Source organism: Terrapene carolina, unplaced genomic scaffold (assembly GCF_002925995.2).
Source record: "Terrapene carolina triunguis isolate 2854851 unplaced genomic scaffold, T_m_triunguis-2.0 Scaffold66, whole genome shotgun sequence".
Classification (NCBI taxonomy): domain Eukaryota; kingdom Metazoa; phylum Chordata; order Testudines; family Emydidae; genus Terrapene; species Terrapene triunguis.
In genome coordinates, this window is record NW_020664417.1 from 18,497,603 (window position 1) to 18,516,107 (window position 18,505).

Below are 18,505 nucleotides of genomic sequence, written 5' to 3' on the forward strand. Positions count from 1 at the left end.
AAAAAAGACTCCTTAAAAAAATAAAAAAGAATAGTGATTAACATCAGTATAAGCAGAGATAGTAAAAAAAAAAAAAAAAAATGGGCTTATTTGCCACAGAAAATTTTGATTTTCTCAGCAGAAATTCAAATACCAAAATATTTTGGAACTCCTGGTGCAGTACCTCATGGGAGCTGTAGTTTGGTTGTCTCGTGTTCTTATTTTCCTCTATAGGCCAAGCTCTCTGGTTGAACTACATCTCTTATGGTGCGCTATGGTCCTTCACCCCCCTGGAGAGGGAAAGCAGTGCATCATGGGGATCCTAGGCCATGGTACGTCTTGGGGAAACCCAGGCCATAGAGGACAATGGGGTCATGAGGCAACTGAACTATAACTTCCATGCAGTACCACAGCAGTATTTCTAAGTCAAAATGTGTCAGTTTTCAGGTTAAAAAAAAAAAAAACCACATACACCATGGAAACTAGGCACTAAAGAAAAACAAACAAAACAAAAACAAAAAACCTCAATTTTCTGCCCAAAAACAAACACATTCAGAGAATTTCGACCAGCCCAAAGTACAAGTGAACCTTGCAGATTGATACAATACTATTCCTCTAAAGAATTAACATGATATATAAATTCATTACACACAGTTAACTTAGGGCTGGTCTACACCCAGCCGCTAGTTCGGCGGCTGGGGATCGAAGTTCTGTTCGACTTATCGCGTCTGGTCTGGACGTGATAAGTCGAACCAGGAAGTGCTCGCCGTCGACTGCGGTACTCCAGCTCGGCGAGAGGAGTACCGCGGAGTCGACGGGGAGCCTACCTGCCGCGTGTGGACCGCGTCTGAACCGCGGTAAGTTCGAACTAAGGTATGTCGACTTCAGCTACGTTATTCACGTAGCTGAAGTTGCGTACCTTAGTTCAACTTGGGGGGTTAGTGTAGACCAGGCCTTAGAATCTCTCTGTATGAAACCAGTAAAAGTTAAACTTGGAAACATCAGACCATAAAATTCAGTATCATAAATATCAAAGCATTAACAATCTCGACAAATGCAGAAGGTAGTTTAAGTCAGGATGTTTCTCCCTTTCTCTCCCAAGTAACTATTCAAAATTCTCATAGAACTTCTCACTCCACTAGTTTACAATGGTTAAAGTACTATAGTCAAGAAGTAAAAAATAACAGTGTAATTTTGTTTCATTTCTTGTCAAATGGCTAATGAAATATGGTAACCAGTTGCAACTCATTTGTTGCTTTGCATACAAATAATAATATATTAACGGGCATGGAGACTGGGCTGCTTCCTTATTCCTATAACAGAGTTGAAGCACATTGGTGAGGCAACATGAGGAAGCTTTGACTATCCGTGCCACACTGAACTGTTGTGCAGTTCGAGGATTTCCATCTCCAAAGCTGTCAACCCAGCATGCTGCACGAGCACTGAGATTCATCTTTTACAAAGGCATGTGTTGCCAAGTAGATGTTGCACAAATGCAGGGATGGCTTTTCAAGCGGAAATAATACTGCCATATCACACTTAGAAGGATTCAACACAAACAGCCTATTCCATATTATAACTTAGCATATTCCAAATTTGCATTTTAAAAAAAAAATTCTTTTATTACCTTAAAAAGTAGCACATAAAATGTCAAATGTGATACAAACTAACAAGAACTGGAAAATTCACAGTTAAAACCCACATGATATCTTATTTGCCTTTTCTATTCCACAAGAGCATGAGTGAAAGAGAATATCAATCTTCACTTTTCATTTCCAAGTTGTTATCAATCTCTGTCATCATAATCTTAACTTTATTTTAATCATTATCTTTGTATTTATCCTTTGGATAAAATTCCCACCTATTTTAATTCTTTGTTCAGTAATCACTATTGTTTTTCAATTTCTTCGTCTCCTAGGCTAATCAGAAACACTAAAACTCTGCAAGATTAAGTCATGTGTTCATAGGTAAATTTTTAGAGATAGAAAAATATTCTAAAAACAAATCTAGAAGAAATAGTTTGGAAAGGAAAAATGTATTCTAAATCTCCTTGATTGTTAAGTTCTTCTGTCTTTCAGGGGAGCCATCTCTTTTCTGGAGATCTAGAAAAAATTACCAGACACCAGCCAACAAAAGGTCAGTAACAAAGGCTGCAGTGGAGCACAAACTGGTCTGGTCTTCCATTTTTTTCTTGACTAGTGCCTGGCAAGAGTAGCCTGTCATCCCTCCCTATGCCTGGAAATTTATACCTCCTCTTGTTTCCATTTCTTCTCTCAGAAAGGGGGAAGGGAAACACGATTTTTCCTTCCACCTCTTCCAGAAAGAGGAGGTGGTGGTTTCCCCTCTAAATATGCCATTGCCTCTGCTACTGCCCCTTTCCCAGTAGGGGTGCAAAACTGAAAAAATTCTTGCATTTTTCACTCTGCAGGGAAATACAAGCACCACACTCCTCCCACCACTTGCTAATGAGAAGAGGAGGTTCCCTTATATGTGTCTGTCTTGGTGTTTAATTACCACTTGGGGTCCTGGATGCAAATATATCCTGCCTTCAAAGCAATTTATCTATTTTTATTTCACCACCAGACTTCCCCCTCCAGCTATGAGGGCTGGTAAGTGGTTCTGCCTAGAGATGCAAGTCCAGATTTAGACCTGGTGCAAGCAAATGAAATGACTGACTTCAATGGAGTTGCGCCTGTCTACACTACCGCTAAATTTGGCCCATAACTAGCCAGCAAAAAGTAATGAAGCAACAAGACCACCAGCAGCCTGTCCTTAGACATTAAATATGACCACTTCAATCATCTTTCCTCTGTCCAGAGCTCATGGCTTTAAAACTGAGTCTCACTGACAGCCTAAAATGTAAACTGCATAGAACCTCACACAAAGTAACATGCAACTTCATGCACCTAAAGCTCACCTAAGTACTTTGAAAGTAATATTTCATTGACAGTTTGGTTTTTCAACATGAATGTTCCATTATTTTAAGAGCGAATATTTCAATTAATGTTTAAATTAGCCAAATAAATACTTTATATAAGCACCTGATTAATTGAAATAGGTTACATTTTTCCCATTATATGACTCATTAAATAGTATTCAAATTTTGCTTACTTGTACATAAGAGAAAGGGCACTTATTTCCACTTGTCCAACCCACTCCTGTATTGAAAAAGTAAAACAAAGAAATTCTTTCAAATAAAGTAAAGTTTTATTGCACATTTGGATAAACAAAAACAAAAAAAATCACTACCATGAGATAATACGTAACATTCTAAGCCTGGATTTCAGCCAAAGGTTTTACTTTGTGTAGTCACACTCATTTTGGAATATGGAACAGCAAAATCATAGATTTTGTAACTTGGAATAGTGTATAGAAGCGGTTTTTCATAGTTGTTCTCTACTCAAATTTAGAGAATGAAAGTTCATCATGCATAAGAGAATGTAATCTGGCATCAAAATGTAATAAAAATAAAGTTGTAAAGGTATGTCAACCTAGGCAAGCAGTGGGTAAAATTTTGAAAACTGACTTTGAAGCCTACCTCCCACTAAACGAAGTCTATTAGGTGCTTTTGAAAATTTTACCCAATACCTTTAAACTGTCCTTGCAGGTCTTAAATTAAAGTAAGAGAAACAGGCCTAAATAAGCACCCATTCTGAGAGGTGTCGTACTGTTATTTCTAAATACAATGGGGCACGAAGATATTATGGCCTAGACAGTGCGAAAATCTTTGCCTTTTACCCTGAAAGATCTTTTGTTTCCTAACCAATTATTACTGCCACTGAGAGGTGGGAAAGAGGACAGACAACTTATTGTATATATCATAGCCAATTATTGCCCACTTGCTATTGCTGCATACATTCACCGACAAGTATCACAGTGAGATAAGAATCTGCTGTCTTCCATCCCTGCCCCTTAAAGTAATCAGCAAGAAGAAAGAGTACATGATTTAACAGGACTTTGGAGTGGAGCCCAGAGCTGGAGCAGCTCCGGAGCAGTGGAGCTGCAGGTTTTTGCCTGGAGCTGGAGTGGAGCCAGAGCACAGCTCCAAAGCCCTGCATGATTATTACCCTAAAGATAAGAAAATCGTGTCCATCAGTGTTTAACTAGTAGTTTCATTTCATTTTTCCCTGCTATGCCTTTTTTCTTTTTTTATAAATGTTCTAAATTCAGTATCATATGAATATGCTTTAAAAAGCATAACGTAATAGGAATTCACATAACGTCCATTTGTAAAATTTGTTCCCATCTAGTGTAACTGCAGATGTGGGCGATCTTACCACAGCCACACGGGATGTAAAGAGGATTAAATCGTACTCTCCACCTACAAACCATTTGTCCATCCAGTCTGGTATCTTGTTTGCAAGCATCAAGATGCTTCAGAAGAAAGTATAAATCACCCATACTGGACAATTAGGCTACGTCTTCACTACCAGCCTGAATCGGCGGGTAGAAATCGATCTCTCGGGGATCGAATTATCGCGTCTCGTCAGGATGCGACAATCGATCCCCGAATCGACACTTGTACTCCACCAGCGCAGGTAGGAGTAAGCGCCGTCGACGGGGGAGCTGCGGAGGTCGATTTGCCGCCGTCCTCACAGCGGGGTAAGTCGGCTCGGATACGTCGAATTCAGCTACGCTATTCGCGTAGCTGAATTTGCGTATCTTAAATCGACACCCCCCCCCCCCAAGTGAGGACATAGCCTTACACAATATTGCTGCCTATGTAGGCAGGGAAGAGTCTTCCTAACTCCAGGCAGTTAGGATATGATCCATGTCCATTAAAATCAATGAAAAGACTAACATGGACTTCAGTGAGTGTTGGATCAGGCATTTAGGGGCCTACTCTCCTGCAGTGCAATTGACATCCCTAGTAAAATGTGTTCCTATCTACTGTAACTGCAGCTTGAGGGTGATCTTACCAGAGCCAGACAGGATGTAAAGAGGATTAAATCGTACTCTCCACCTTCAAGCCCCTGTACAGCATCCCTGGACCTTAGGTCCATGTGAAAGAGGGACAGTAGACTCTGTGCAGCCATTACTTCCCTGCCACAAATAACTGGAGAGGGGGCACATTTGGACTTCAGTAAGTTACCAACTTCCACAATTCCCTACCCAATGCAAGAGGAAAGCAGAGAAGCAATTCTGACACTCCAATATTTTCCAGTGAGAAACTTTATCAAAGACTTTTTGAAAGTCCAAATTAATTCTAATGGCTCTCTTTAATCCACCCTTGATTATTCCTTCAACAAATCTGAACAGGTTACCAAGATTCTCCTTTAGAGAAGTAATATCAGAGCAACCTGGCACTCAAAACCCACATTTTAAATTCTGTTCTTTAATGTAGTTATTAGGAAAGGTAGTGGAATGAGTGTCCTGGAATTCAAGTCTTCTGTTTAATCAAATTCCAAGTAAGACACAGAAAACAAACACAAGCTTCTTCACAATGACTGGTGGAGTGCCTTAATGCTTAACTGGAGGGACCATTTCAGAGATAACCATGTAGTTAAGGTTTCCCTGATGAGTCACTCCCTTGGCTTATCTGCAGAGATTGCCAACAAAAACAACAATCATTGTTCCGTGGTGTTATTTTTAGGTATATATCTATCCAAGCCCTAAGAAGTGAAAGTTGCTGTATTCATTACCACTCTAATGCAGTGTCCAATAACTCTCTCACATGACATGTGACTGGACCTTTAGTTTTTCTTCTAAAGTTTAATTTCATACTAAACCAAATCAACTGAAATTGATTTAGGACAGAGCTGAAAAGGTATGCGGACAGAGTTGGCACCAGGGTTTGTTGCAGGACAACAGAATGCCACTAGCCGTCACCTACAGCCCCCAACTAAAACCTCTCCAGCGCATCATCAAGGATCTACAACCTATCCTGAAGGACGATGCCTAAGGGTACGTCTTCACTACCCACCGGATTGGCGGGTAGTAATCAATCTATTGGGGACTGATTTATCGCGTCTTGTCTAGACGCGATAAATCGATCCCCAAACGCGCTCCCTGTCGACTCTGGAACTCCACCAATGCAAGAGGCGGAAGCGGAGTCGACAGGGGAGCCGTGGCCGTCGATCCCGCGCCGTGAGGACGCGAGGTAAATCGATCTAAGATATGTCGACTTCAGCTACACTATTCTCGTAGCTGAAGTTGCGTATCTTAGATCGATCCCCCCCCCGTAGTGTAGACCAGCCCTTACTCTCACAGACCTTGGGAGACAGGCCAGTCCTCGCTTACAGACAGTCCCCCAACCTGAAGCAAATACTCACCAGCAACCACACACCACACAACAAAAACACTAACCCAAGAACCAAACCCTGTAACAAACCCCAGTGCCAACTCTGTCCGCATATCTATTCAAGGGACACCACCATAAGACCTAACCACATCAGCCACACCATCAAGGGCTTGTTCACCTGCACATCTACCAATGTGATATATGCCATCAAGTGCCAGCAATGTCCCTCTGCCATGTACACTGGCCAAACTGGACAGTCTCTACACAAAAGACTTAATAGACACAAATCTGACATCAGGAATTATAACATTCAAAAACCAGTAGGAGAACACCTCCCTTGTCACTCAATAACTGACTTAAAAGTGGCAATTTTTCAACAAAAAAACTTCAAAAACAGACTCCAACGTGAAACTGCAGAACTGGAATTAATTTGCAAACTAGACACCATCAAATTAGGCCTGAAAAAAGACTGGGAGTGGATGGGTCATTACAAAAACTAATTTCCCCCATACTAATTTCCCCCTACTGTTACTCACACCTTCTTGTCAACTGTTTGAAATGGGCCACCCTCATTACCACTATAAAAGTGATTTTTCCTCCCTTGGTATTCTACTGTTAATCGTTAGACTGACCCCCCACTTGATAAGGCAATTCCCATCTTTTCATGTACTATGTATATATACACCTGCTACTGTATTTTCCACTCCATGCATCTGATGAAGTTGGTTCTAGCCCAAGAAAACTTATGCCCAAATAAATTTGTTAGTCTCTCAGGTGCCACAAGGACTCCTCGTTTTTGTTGATACAGATTAACAGCTATCACTCTGAAATCTAGTAATGTAGTTACTGCACACTTTCTTTTTATTTTGTTTTCCTATACTCTGGAGAGTTCAACATCAGATTTTCAAAAAACAAATCTCCTCACCTCTGTTAGCACCTTAGATAACAAAAAGAGAATTTCCATTTAGGTTTTTAATTTACCACTTGTACTTCCTTAAGCTTGTATTAAGAAAACTGGTCAGTTTCATTTTCTGATGCTCGTCCACTAGCACAAGGCAGCAAGGTTTGGGTTTTAAAAGAATATTTAAAATCAAAACAAAAAACAACACAACTGTTTTGGTTCATTTTTAAAATATATGTTTACCTTTCAAGGTAACATAGCAATTGGACTGTAGGTAAGTTAATACTCCCTGGAACAGCAGTCTCTCTCACTCCATAGGTGTCACACACCATCAAGAGAGATACATCATGTGGGAAGCAGAGGCCTAGCACCTGTGCCAACTGTGGTACCACTGCTGGTGGTGGTGACAGAGACTATGACAGAAGAAAAAAAGGAAATGCAGCCAGAGACTGAAACAAAAACTGCTTAAGAAACCATGGTCCTCTTCTTCCATACACTGTTGTCATACCACACAAAAAGAAAACAAATACAGAAGTGAGCATCTAGCCCAGGGGTCGGCAACGTTTGGCACACGGCTCGCCAGGGTAGGCACCCTGGCGGGCCGGGCCAGTTTATTTACCTGTTGATGCGGCAGGTTCGGCCGATCGCAGCCCCCACTGGCCACGGTTCGCCGTCCCAGGCCAATGGGGGCGGCGGGAAGCCGCAGCCAGCGCATCCCTCGCCCGCGCCGCTTCCCACCGCCCCCATTGGCCCGGGATGGCGAACCGCGGCCAGTGGGGGCCGCGATCGGCCGAACCTGCCGCGTCAGCAGGTAAATAAACTGGCCCGGCCCGCCAGGGTGCCTACCCTGGCGAGCCGTGTGCCAAACGTTGCCAACCCCTGATCTAGCCACATGTAATTTTATGATCTTTCAAAACTGTCATTTCTGAAAGAGAATTTTTTTCAAATAAATTCAAACTCCAAAACAGTGTATGTATATATCAAATGTGTCTGTACACACATTCTATATATCCGCATATAATGCACTGAGATATCTTAAACTAATTTCAGTCAACCAAAATAAATAGATATTATATTCTATAATGCAAGTTTAATTAAGTAATACATACCTGTGGGTTTTCCAAACATTTTAAATACTCTTCAAATGGCCCCTCTATAAACTGTAAAAATATGACAGCAAGTGGTTTATTAGATTATTAATTACAATAATACCTAAGAGCCCTAGTCATGGACCAGGACCCCACAATCCTAGAACAAAAAGATGGTCCCTACCCCAAAGACCTTACAGACTAAGCACAAGACAAGAAGCCACAGATGGATACTGAGAGACAGATGTAGGAGTACAAAGAAACAATGAGACAATATTGGTCAGCAGGATAGGTAGAGGTCTCAGCATACCAAAGTCTAACTGTTGTCAAGTTTTTTGTAAGCATCTTGGCAAAGGAGAGTTTAAGAAGAACAATGAGGAAGATCCGTGAATGTCTGCAAGGAGCAACTCCCAAGCACATGGGGCAGGATGGGAGAAAGCATAAAGGTATTTGTTTGAAAATTGAACAAATGGCAATGGAACCTTTGTTTTTAAGTGTTACCACTGGGGACCTTTACACATCAATAACAGCATGAACAGAGTGTACTCTTTCCTGCACTGACCTATCATAATAAGTTATCAAATATTTCTCAAATGTAAATGAACTCTAAATGCCACTGACACCACCTTTAATTACAATAATCAAATGCTACTATGCTCCATGATTTTTTTCATGCTCCATGATATTTTTCAGGGATTTGCAATTACAGAATTTACATCCACAGACATGTCATTCCTTATAAAACTATAAACTGCTTGTAAGAATTAGACTGTAGGCCCCTTACTGGGGATCTTTGTTTCTTACATGTTTGAAAAACTCCATGTAACATGATCATACCACATAATAAAATTAAAAAGTCACTTAAAAATCCATTAATATCAATGACATCTTATTAATCAAATCTCAGTCGTAGTCATGGTAAAAATCTAATACTCATCAAAATGTGAGAATTTACTTACATAATTATACCATGACTGCTATAAAGTAAGTGGCAATACTCTTCAGCAATCTATTAATAGTCTGGAGCAATACCACAGAAAACCTACGGCTCAATAGCTTTTTATTTCAGTATGGTAAATACACATTTTTTAAAAGAGTCGGGGGGGGGGGGCACTTCCAAGAAATGTAGATCTTCCAATAAGCTCACGGAGTCTAGTTATTAGTTGTAAAGAAATGTATAATGAATGGTGTTAGAAAAGTAGATATTATATGTTTAACAATGTTACAAGAAAACGTAAAGCAAATTTTTCTGCTTTCTGTATATGTTTTGTCGGCACAGCTCTCAAATCTGCTAAAAAAAAAAAAAAACAAAGATGGTTTGTGCCTTATCTTCCATAGATTCTTGGTCTGTGTAGATAATGAGGCAAAGCATGATTGTGATTTACTAGCCGGGTGTGGAACTCCCTAGTAAGACCGACTAGGGAGGATGGATACTGACTGGAGAAAAATAGCCAAATAGCAACTCCAAGGCCACAAGAAACAGATACGTAAGAATAAGACAACTATTTTAAGAAATAATGGAACACATTAAAGCATGGAAAAGATGGTTGGATTGAGTAAGGAGGAGGGTAGCACAGGTTAAAAAAAAAAAAAATTGGCATCTTCTTATCTATTAGAGTTCTAGCAGAATAAGTAATAATGTATTAGAAGGATTTGGGGTGAGTTATGATATATGTATGACAATATACTTAGAATAGAATATTCAAAGATACAGTAGCTTTAATAACTTGTGCCTGAATGATGTTACAAGATGTAAAGAATGTGTATATAACAAAGGGGGTGGGGGGAGGGTAAATGCAGAACATTCACCAGATCCAACCTGATGACAGAAAGCCTGCTGGCACCCCAAGACTGGATAACTGATCAGTACTCTATCCTGCTCTGTTTTATTTATGCCTCATTAAGGTGGTGGGATACTGACCTAAAATTTTCTTACTAGTTAAGCTTGGTAATTGGTGGGTGGAAAGCACAGTCCACCCAACATAGTTAACAAGCAGCAATTCCTTTTTAGGGTCACTTGCTTTATACACCTACCTAGGTAGAATCTAGTTATTAGAAGCCCTGCTACAAAACAGCAGGGCAGAGCTAGGAAAATAGAGAGAAAGAAAATACTTAGGAAGAAAAACGGCATTTACTCACCGCTTCAAATTTTTCTCTGTTTTTCCGAATGTAATTTATACAAGCGTTCCTAACATCAATATGCCGAGATTGTGAGTGTAACACCTACAGAGAGAGGGGGGGAAGGAAGAGAGAAGCTGCGGTTTCTTAAGACTCTTGATGGAAGTTAATGATTGGATGATGTAATGAATATAGGCTAAATGTGAGCTTGGAAAGAATCAATTTGGATGAATATTTATTTCAGAACTGACAACTGAACAAAATTTAATTGGCTACTTATTGAAAATTAAATGACAAGTAAAAATTTACAGTAAATTTAGAAAATATTTAATATGAAATGAATATTTATTGACAAAATTGACAGCGTAGTAGCTGTCCATCAGACTTTGTGTCCCCCTTTTTCTGTATCATCACCTTAAAAGAAAACTCCCACTATAAGAATAACTTTAAACAAATAATTAGAGTTCAAATTTTAGTTTAGTGGAAGAAAAATTATGTGAGTAATGTACCAACACTCAAAATGAGCAGGAAACCTGGGTCAGAATCTGCAGCACTAGTCCTCCCACTGCTATTTGTATGTAATACACTTTTTTCAAAATGCTGTTTCACTGAAGTGAGGGGGGAAGTGTGACATGAAAATCCGATCATCTTACTCCAAAACTTCAGCAAACTCATTCACACAATCTAAAGCAGGGAAGGGCTTTAAAGCACTTTCCTGGATGGTTTTCATACCAGGTGGCTAATCCCAGTTTTCACTAATTTTACACTAAAAATGTACTGCTGGGGGGGGGGGGGGGGAGGTTTCAAAACTTCAACCTAAATTCCCTAGTTGGAACAGGAAGATTGTGCACACATACCAATATGAGATGTGGTGCTTTCCCGTGGCAAAATTAGTGTTCCTTTAATCCCTACTCGCCCGTTTTTCACCCTCATCATTAACACCCACTAATGGGATCCATTTCCTCCAGGTATCGCCATCGTTACAGTGCTTCTGGTTACTTAAATTAAATAACTACTTACCTGCTCGGCCACAGCCCTGAAAAGACAGGATCCATCCTTGGCAACCCGCTTTCTATATAAACCCTGAGATCGCAAGTAACTGTCCATAGAAGCGTCCCCAGGAGCCTCCACACCGCTGCTGGGATGACTCTGCTCCCCGCCATCTGGCTTGCAAGCAGCCTCCATATTTACTGCTTAATACTGCAGAGAATCCTAGCCCCACATGGCAAGACTGCCCCACGGGTAGGTAAAGGAAACCGCCGCAGCCGGTGGGGGTGAAGAGCGCTTCCCTCCGCAGCAATCGGGGCAGCAGCAGCAGGAACAGCAGCTGGCCTTACGTTGTCAAATTGCATGTGGGACTCATGGGCGGATTTTTACTGCATAATCTGGCTTGTTAGCTCCTTAAAGAGAGTCGCTTTCTGGCCTCCCTAGAGGGCCCGACAACTGCTCCCGGAAAGTAACTCGAGGGGTCCAGATCCGACCCCTTCTTCAGGGCGATGATTACTGCTGGCTCCTCTTGAACACACCCAAGCTGCAAGGCGGAAAACAAAAGAGAAAGGGCATGTGCTGCTACTACTACTGCCAAGAAATGGTAACCTACAGTTTGTTTTCACTTTCAAACCGCTGCCAGAGATGTTACTGGGAGTTGTAGTTCTACAGAAGCAGGAAGTAGAAGCACACTGGTTGAGGAGGGGAATCCCTCCGAGCCAGAAAGGCTCCTGTAGGAAGGGGGAGAGAAGGGACGTACTTGGTATGAGCAGGTCAGCAAGCAGCCCTGGCATGACGTGCGGAGACAGCATACAATCCCCCTTTCCGAAGCAAAACGCTTACACCAGTAAGCGAACTAGATTTTCGTATCAAACTCCTACCGCCCTCTTTCTAAATACTTAACTAGGACTCTAGTTTCAGTATCAGGTCTAGCAAGCTGCCTAGTGCACTTGAGGTTTCGATTCTTTTTGTTACTCCTCCCACATTAGTGCTGGGAGCTGTTTGTGTCGTTTCACAGGCATGTATCTTGTAGCACAGAGACTTTTTTCCTTGCCTAGTTTCTGCCTTGCTTTTTACAGCAAAACGCTGCTGGGACTTCCAGGGACATGATTATCAGATCAATCAGAAATGCAATATGCGTCTCGGGCGTTGTCATACAAGCTGGGTACAGTTCCTCAGCTAAACTCCATTACAATTAAATGGTTTAAATTTCATATGGCACTTCACAAGTCTTTTATTTAAAAAAAATAGAACAGAAGCAAGACAATTGGAAAGGTCAATTTTCTTTTCAGTTCTATAACTAGTAGAGGGTAGCATAGTTGGAGAGTAAGTATTATATCAATTAACCTGCAATGTCAACAATTAGTGATATTCCAAGTAGGGTGCTCTCGAAAAGCAGTGCAAAACAGTCAGTCCTCTACCAAAAGGGTACGTTGCATTTTTGCTATATTGTACTCTTACATTTCAACTGGCTTGAGGCCTAGCAAATTACAATAACAACGCATAAAGTTCCTTGGGCGCTCCTCCCATTTTATTTGGCATTCTTCAGGACCAGTATCCTACCTTTCTTCCTTTTTTCATTCCCCTGAAGTGTTTTCACTCACATTCGAGCTTTGCCTTAAGGAAAGGCAAATCCTAGCCAGCACATCATCATCTTAGTGGTATAGAGACCAATAAAAATATTTGAGAACGCGGGGGGGGGGGGGGGGGGGGGTCACAAGAAACAGAAGCAGCTCTGGAGTCACAAAGGTGGCAAGGTATACTACATTCAATAGGAATAAGTAGATGCACTGACCCAGAACAGCCAGACCATCCAAGTTTCAGTTTCACTAAGGCTTATAATCCATCGAACTAGGCACCAAGGCCAATAAACCCTGTCTGCTGCGGGACCATGCAAGCAGCAGCCCGGTCTCCCTACAACGGGAGGCCTCTGAACTGAATTAACTTAACGCTGGAGTACCCAGCAGACACAGCGGCGCGGGGGACACAACACCGGCTGAAACACTGTGACACCCCAAAAAAGACACACGACTACACTCTGCTTTATTGGTCAGAGAGGCCACCCGCTCCTCGACGGGCCTGGGCCGCTCTAGAGCCGCGCCCGGCTCTGCCTGCAGCGATCGCTGAGGTTGAAAGCGCGGCTGCACGCTGTGGCGAGGGGCAGGGGTGTTAGGCCTGGGACACAGACGGAGCGCGGGAGACGCGGCGGCCGGGCTAGCGGGGGTGTCCCCGCAGCGGGCCGGGCGGCTGGTGCCGTGTGTGTCACTGCGGGGCCCTGGCCGCACTCAGCAGCAGCAGGACCCGCATGCGGGCGGAGGGGGGGCGGCCCCAGCTGCGGGGAGCCGCTGGGCGAGGCGCTGGCTCCAGCCCCCTGAATTGCCCCTGCGCAGTGACTGGCACTTACCGAGGGAGAGGCGGGCGCAGCAGGCTCGGACTCTCCCTTCCTCCTCCCCTCGCGAGGGCCCCTGGCTAGCGGCGGCGGCGGCGCAACCACTTCAATCTCCCGCGTCGCCTTCCTATGATGCTGCCGGCACCCCTGTCGCCTGCTGTTGGTTTGTTCCACCGGTCACACCTGTGCTGGTGGCTGTAGCTTGCACCATGGGTCTGCGGGGCGCGGTGGCAAGTCGAGTTGTTCCCCTGTAAGCGTCGGGAAGTGGGTGTTTCACACGCACCCCCACGGAAGCAGCTAATGGTACAATCCGCAGACTGCTTCGCTCCCCCTGGGTATCGCTGAGCGCTCCAGTTAATGCGGAGTGCCGGGTGAGGGGCTTCAGATGGAGCGGGGAGTAGCCGGAGCTATCCCTGGAGGATTAGCCTGGCCTGGGATATTACTGCGGGGGGGCTGTTTACACGGCACATGTTACAAGTTAAATTGATATAGTTAGACCAGTATAATCCCCTGGGTGCGCGCTTTTCTTCTGCACTTAAAGTAGCTTTTGTTTTTGTTTTGTTTAAATCCCTTCCGAAACAACATAAACTGAATGGGAAAAAGTGTCTTCCACCAGAGACTGGGTGTCCGCCTGGGGCTTTATTCTGCTGTTGCTGTATTTAGGCTTGGCAGAATTTGATTTTTATTTTTTATAACTTTAACGGCTAATAATGATGTTTATTTTAAGCATTTTTAAAAAAAAATATTTATTTAAATTGTCGGACTTCCCTTCCCTGGGACATTATGGGTAGTCAAACAATAATTACTTAATGACAGTAGATGTTGAGATTCAAGAAGTAAAAGCTTTGTAACTATTAAAACACAAATTGTCAACATCACATGTCAAAACATACTAAGTAAATAGCCTTAAATCAAACTAATAAGAGAACTGCTGCTTGAGAACTTACTTTGCCTATTTGTACATTTAAATGATTATTTATAGAAATATATTTTTTGTTTATATGGATACAGTGGAATTCATGTTTACCAACAAGAATCTAATCCTTCCAAGCCTAACTCTATTGATTTCAATTCACACTTTAGCATGGTATGACTTTCCTATGTAGACAAGCCATTAGTGAAAAGCAGCAAGAAAACCTTTAGGTTAATCAAGGCTAGAGAAGAGTGTGAATCTTTCCAGAGGGATGGAACAAAGCTATTTATTATTACTTATTTGTGTTACAGCAGTACCTAAGGACTTCAGCTGAAATCAAGGCCCCTTTGTCTAGGCTTGGTACAAACATACAGAGAGAGAGAGTCCCTGCTGAAGACAAAGGGTTGTGGGGAAGGGATATGACCTACAAGCAGAGTGAACAATTTGATGATCTACAAATGTCATTAGGTACCAAATTTTTGTTTTTGTTTCTTTTGGTGACGAGGCAACTGCAGATGAAATTCAATGTAGATGTGGAAGTAATGTGTATTGGAAAGAACAATTTGAACCATTTATACATATTGATATATGCTAAAAAATATTCACACAGGAAAAGGACCTGGGTATCACTATGGACATCACAGTGAGGAGAGGAAGACTGTGACTGGCTGGGCAAGGAGTCTAGGACTGAGATTGTAGGAGGAGTGGGAGATATGGGAAGATTGAGACAGACTGGGGCAAGGATGCTTGTGGGAGACTGAGATTGTATGAGGAGGTAGGGGATAGTATGCAATTATGTAATTAATGTAATAATGAGGGAGCAAATTAAGGTTGCAAGGATAGCCTTAAATCTGGCATTTCTTACTTTTGAGAACCTGACTTTGCAACCTTAACTTTCTTTTCTCATTTTAAGTGTAATTACACAAATAGTACCTTCTTATCCTGAGCACTCTGTCTAATTTTGGTTGCCCTTTCTCAGTAAGAATGTGAGAATATAGGTACAGTTTCTTTAAATCTGTAGTAGGAAGACAGGGAGAAATGGAACTAGGGGAAGTTCCGGACAGGAGATCAAGAGAATATCTTTAGTGTGATAATAGTTTTTTTTCTTGAGGTGATTCTTTGTGAATCTTTATCTTTGTTGTATGACAAAAAATAATAGGAAAGATCCAGAGAAAGGCAATGAATATGATTAGAGATGTGAAAAGGCTTCCTTATAAAGAGAATCTAAAAGACCCAGTCTGTTTAGCTGAGAGGAGACAAATAAGTAGTAGAATATATAAAATAATGAATGGTGTTGAGAAGGTCAATTGGACACACTTATTATCTCATAGCACAAGAACAAAGAGCCATTTGATTAATTTAAAACAAACAAATTAAAACCGATAAAAGGTTGGTTGTTTTTTTAAAAGTGTCTTTAACCTGTGAATTCACTACCACAAAATATTAATGAGCCAAAGAGTTTAGTAGGAATCAGGAAAGCAGTGGAAACCAATATAAGCATTTAAACTACCTAGGAAAATGTTAATAGCGTTATCAACCCTCATACTTTAGAATAAGGTATTTCTCAATGTGAGTAAGGCTATCATGATCTAGTCATATGTTTCTAGCAGGTTGAGAATGCAACAAATAGCAAACAAGGGTTTTCCTAGAATCTTTCTCCCAAATCTGAAGAGTTCGTTTTAAATTTTGGGTGTAATTCTTCCTTTTGAATACTGACCCTCAACAGAAGACTACATGCTGATGAATCAGGGATCTGTTCATTGGTTTTAATGTCTAGAACAGATTCCAAAAAATTGTTGCTCTGGGTGAACTCAGGATGACATAGAGATCCTCTACTGAAAAAAAGCAGTATTTTTCTCCCCATACAATACTTTGAACTGGTGTACACACACACTGTGATAAATGAAGGGGAAGTGGGGTAACTCCCTTTAATGGACACCCAGCCAGCTAGCTATAAAGTCCCTCTTGGTGGCTGTTCTCTGCTTGCTTGACCTGTAAAGGGTTAACAAAGTCCCCCAGGTAAAGGAAAGGGAGTGGGCACCTGACCAAAAGAGCCAATGGGAAGGCTAGAACTTTTTAAAATGGGGGGAAAAACTTCCCCTTTCTGTCTGTTGTTTTTTCTCCAAGAAAGAGGGGAACAGGGAGCAGTTATGCTAAAAGAAGCTTTAAGCCAGGTATGATCATAAATCATAAGATCATACCTAGAACTACTTATTTGGAACTCCCAAATGTGTAAGTAGATCAGAAATGGTTAGAAAGACTCAATTAGGGTTATTTCTGTTTATTTGTTATGGCTAATGGACTCCTCTGTGCTAACTCCAGATGCTTTTGTTTGCTTGTAATCTTTAAGCTGAACTCCCAAGAAAGCTATTTTGGGTACTTAATTTTTGGAATTGCTCTTTTAAAATCTAGCAAAAGCCTAAGTTCCAAATGTATTTTCTTTCTTTTTTGGTTTTAATAAAAAATACCTTTTTTAAGAACAGGATTGGATTTTTGGTGTCCTAAAAGGTTTGTGCATATGTTGTTTAATTAGCTGGTGGCAACAGCTAATTTCCTTTGTTTTCTTTCTCAGCTTTTCCCGGGGTGGGGTGGGAAGGGCTTGAGGGTACCCCATAAGAAGGAATTCCGAAGTGTGTCTTCCTGGGTGGTGGCAATGTCAGAGAAAAGCTGTAACCTTGGGAGTTTAATACAAACCTGGAGTGGCAAGTATTAATTTTTAAAATCCTTGCGGGCCCCCACCTTCTGCACTCAAAGTGCCAGAATGGGGAATCAGCCTTGACACACACTCAAACCTTTCTGAACTGACTATTAACTGTAAACAAAATGGATGGAAAAGATTAAATCCTTTCCATAACTCTCTAAAGTAGAACAAATTGTTCACTGTGATACCCATTGAATGCAATGGGAAGATTCCCATTGCCTTCAGAGGGTGTTGGATCAGGCTTAAAACATGAAAGATGAGCAAAGCAATCAGTGTAGAGAATTTATTCTATTATTATTTATTCTTTGTGTTCACTGACATCTTCTGTAATTCTGTCAGAGAGGAAGGCAGGCCCTTGATAAAGGGCCTGGATTTCTTGCTTACATTGATGAAAACCGCATATTACTGGATAATAATAATACGGAGGATCTAAGAATAATTCTACCGTCTGCGGATTCAGTATCCCATCCAGGTTAAAAATAACCTATGTACTCTCAGTTTTGCATACCTTAGTTACTTCCAGATGGGCAACAGCAGTGCTTTCTACCTGGATATGAAACCATCAGCCTTCAGAAAACTACTAATTGTATAACCTGCAAGAGTTTACCTCCTCAACAACGTGGGCTACTGCAGGCACTGCTGACCTATTCTCATCTCACTACATTGGCTCCCTATAGAATATCAAAATCAAATTCAGGTCTCAGTTCTTATTTTTAAGGAGCTTAATGATCTGGGCAATATTTAAAGGATTACTTAAAGCTCTGGGACAAACACTGCAGTCAACAACTCTATTCCTCGGGCACAATGAAACTGTACTACAAGGGCCAAGACGTACAGTGAACTCCTGTTAGAGCTAAGAACCACGACAAACATCATCACCTTCTGTTCCAAGTAGACAGGAAAAGAGAGAAGAAAAGAACTACATGAGACATGCTAGTCACAGCATTTCATTCGTTTTGATACCACAGTGAGGATGCAGTGTAAGAATCTGAGTAGAACAGCAAGGTCTGATCCAATTTCATGATCAGTCCCTAATTTGGGGAAAGTAATTTTCTTGTATTTGAATTGTCAAAGGCACACTTACTTTTCTCATCTTATCAAAATCAGAAGCATCTGGTAATCAATAAAGTGTCCATGTTCAGAATATTAATAAAGGGACGGATCAGAAACCATGTCTTGAGTTTTAGT

The 18,505-nt window shown here is 41.5% G+C and overlaps 1 protein-coding gene across 2 annotated transcripts in view; it reads right to left on the reverse strand.

Moving 5' to 3' along the window:
• The window catches only part of OTUD4 (OTU deubiquitinase 4), a 29,478-nt gene extending 15,676 nt beyond the window's left edge, over positions 1-13,802 (reverse strand). The window contains exons 1-5 of one of the 2 annotated variants that reach the window (XM_029910675.1): positions 13,719-13,795; positions 11,348-11,858; positions 10,349-10,432; positions 8,231-8,281; positions 3,091-3,137 (exon numbers count right to left, since the gene is read on the reverse strand). In XM_029910675.1, coding sequence (XP_029766535.1) covers positions 3,091-3,137; positions 8,231-8,281; positions 10,349-10,432; positions 11,348-11,512 — 347 coding nt within the window. In that variant the 5' untranslated portion in view covers positions 11,513-11,858; positions 13,719-13,795. Of the gene's footprint in view, positions 1-3,090; positions 3,138-8,230; positions 8,282-10,348; positions 10,433-11,347; positions 11,859-13,718 lie in introns of both variants that reach the window. The other variant, XM_024207575.3, reaches the window with a different exon arrangement.
• Positions 13,803-18,505: the final 4,703 nt, after the last annotated feature.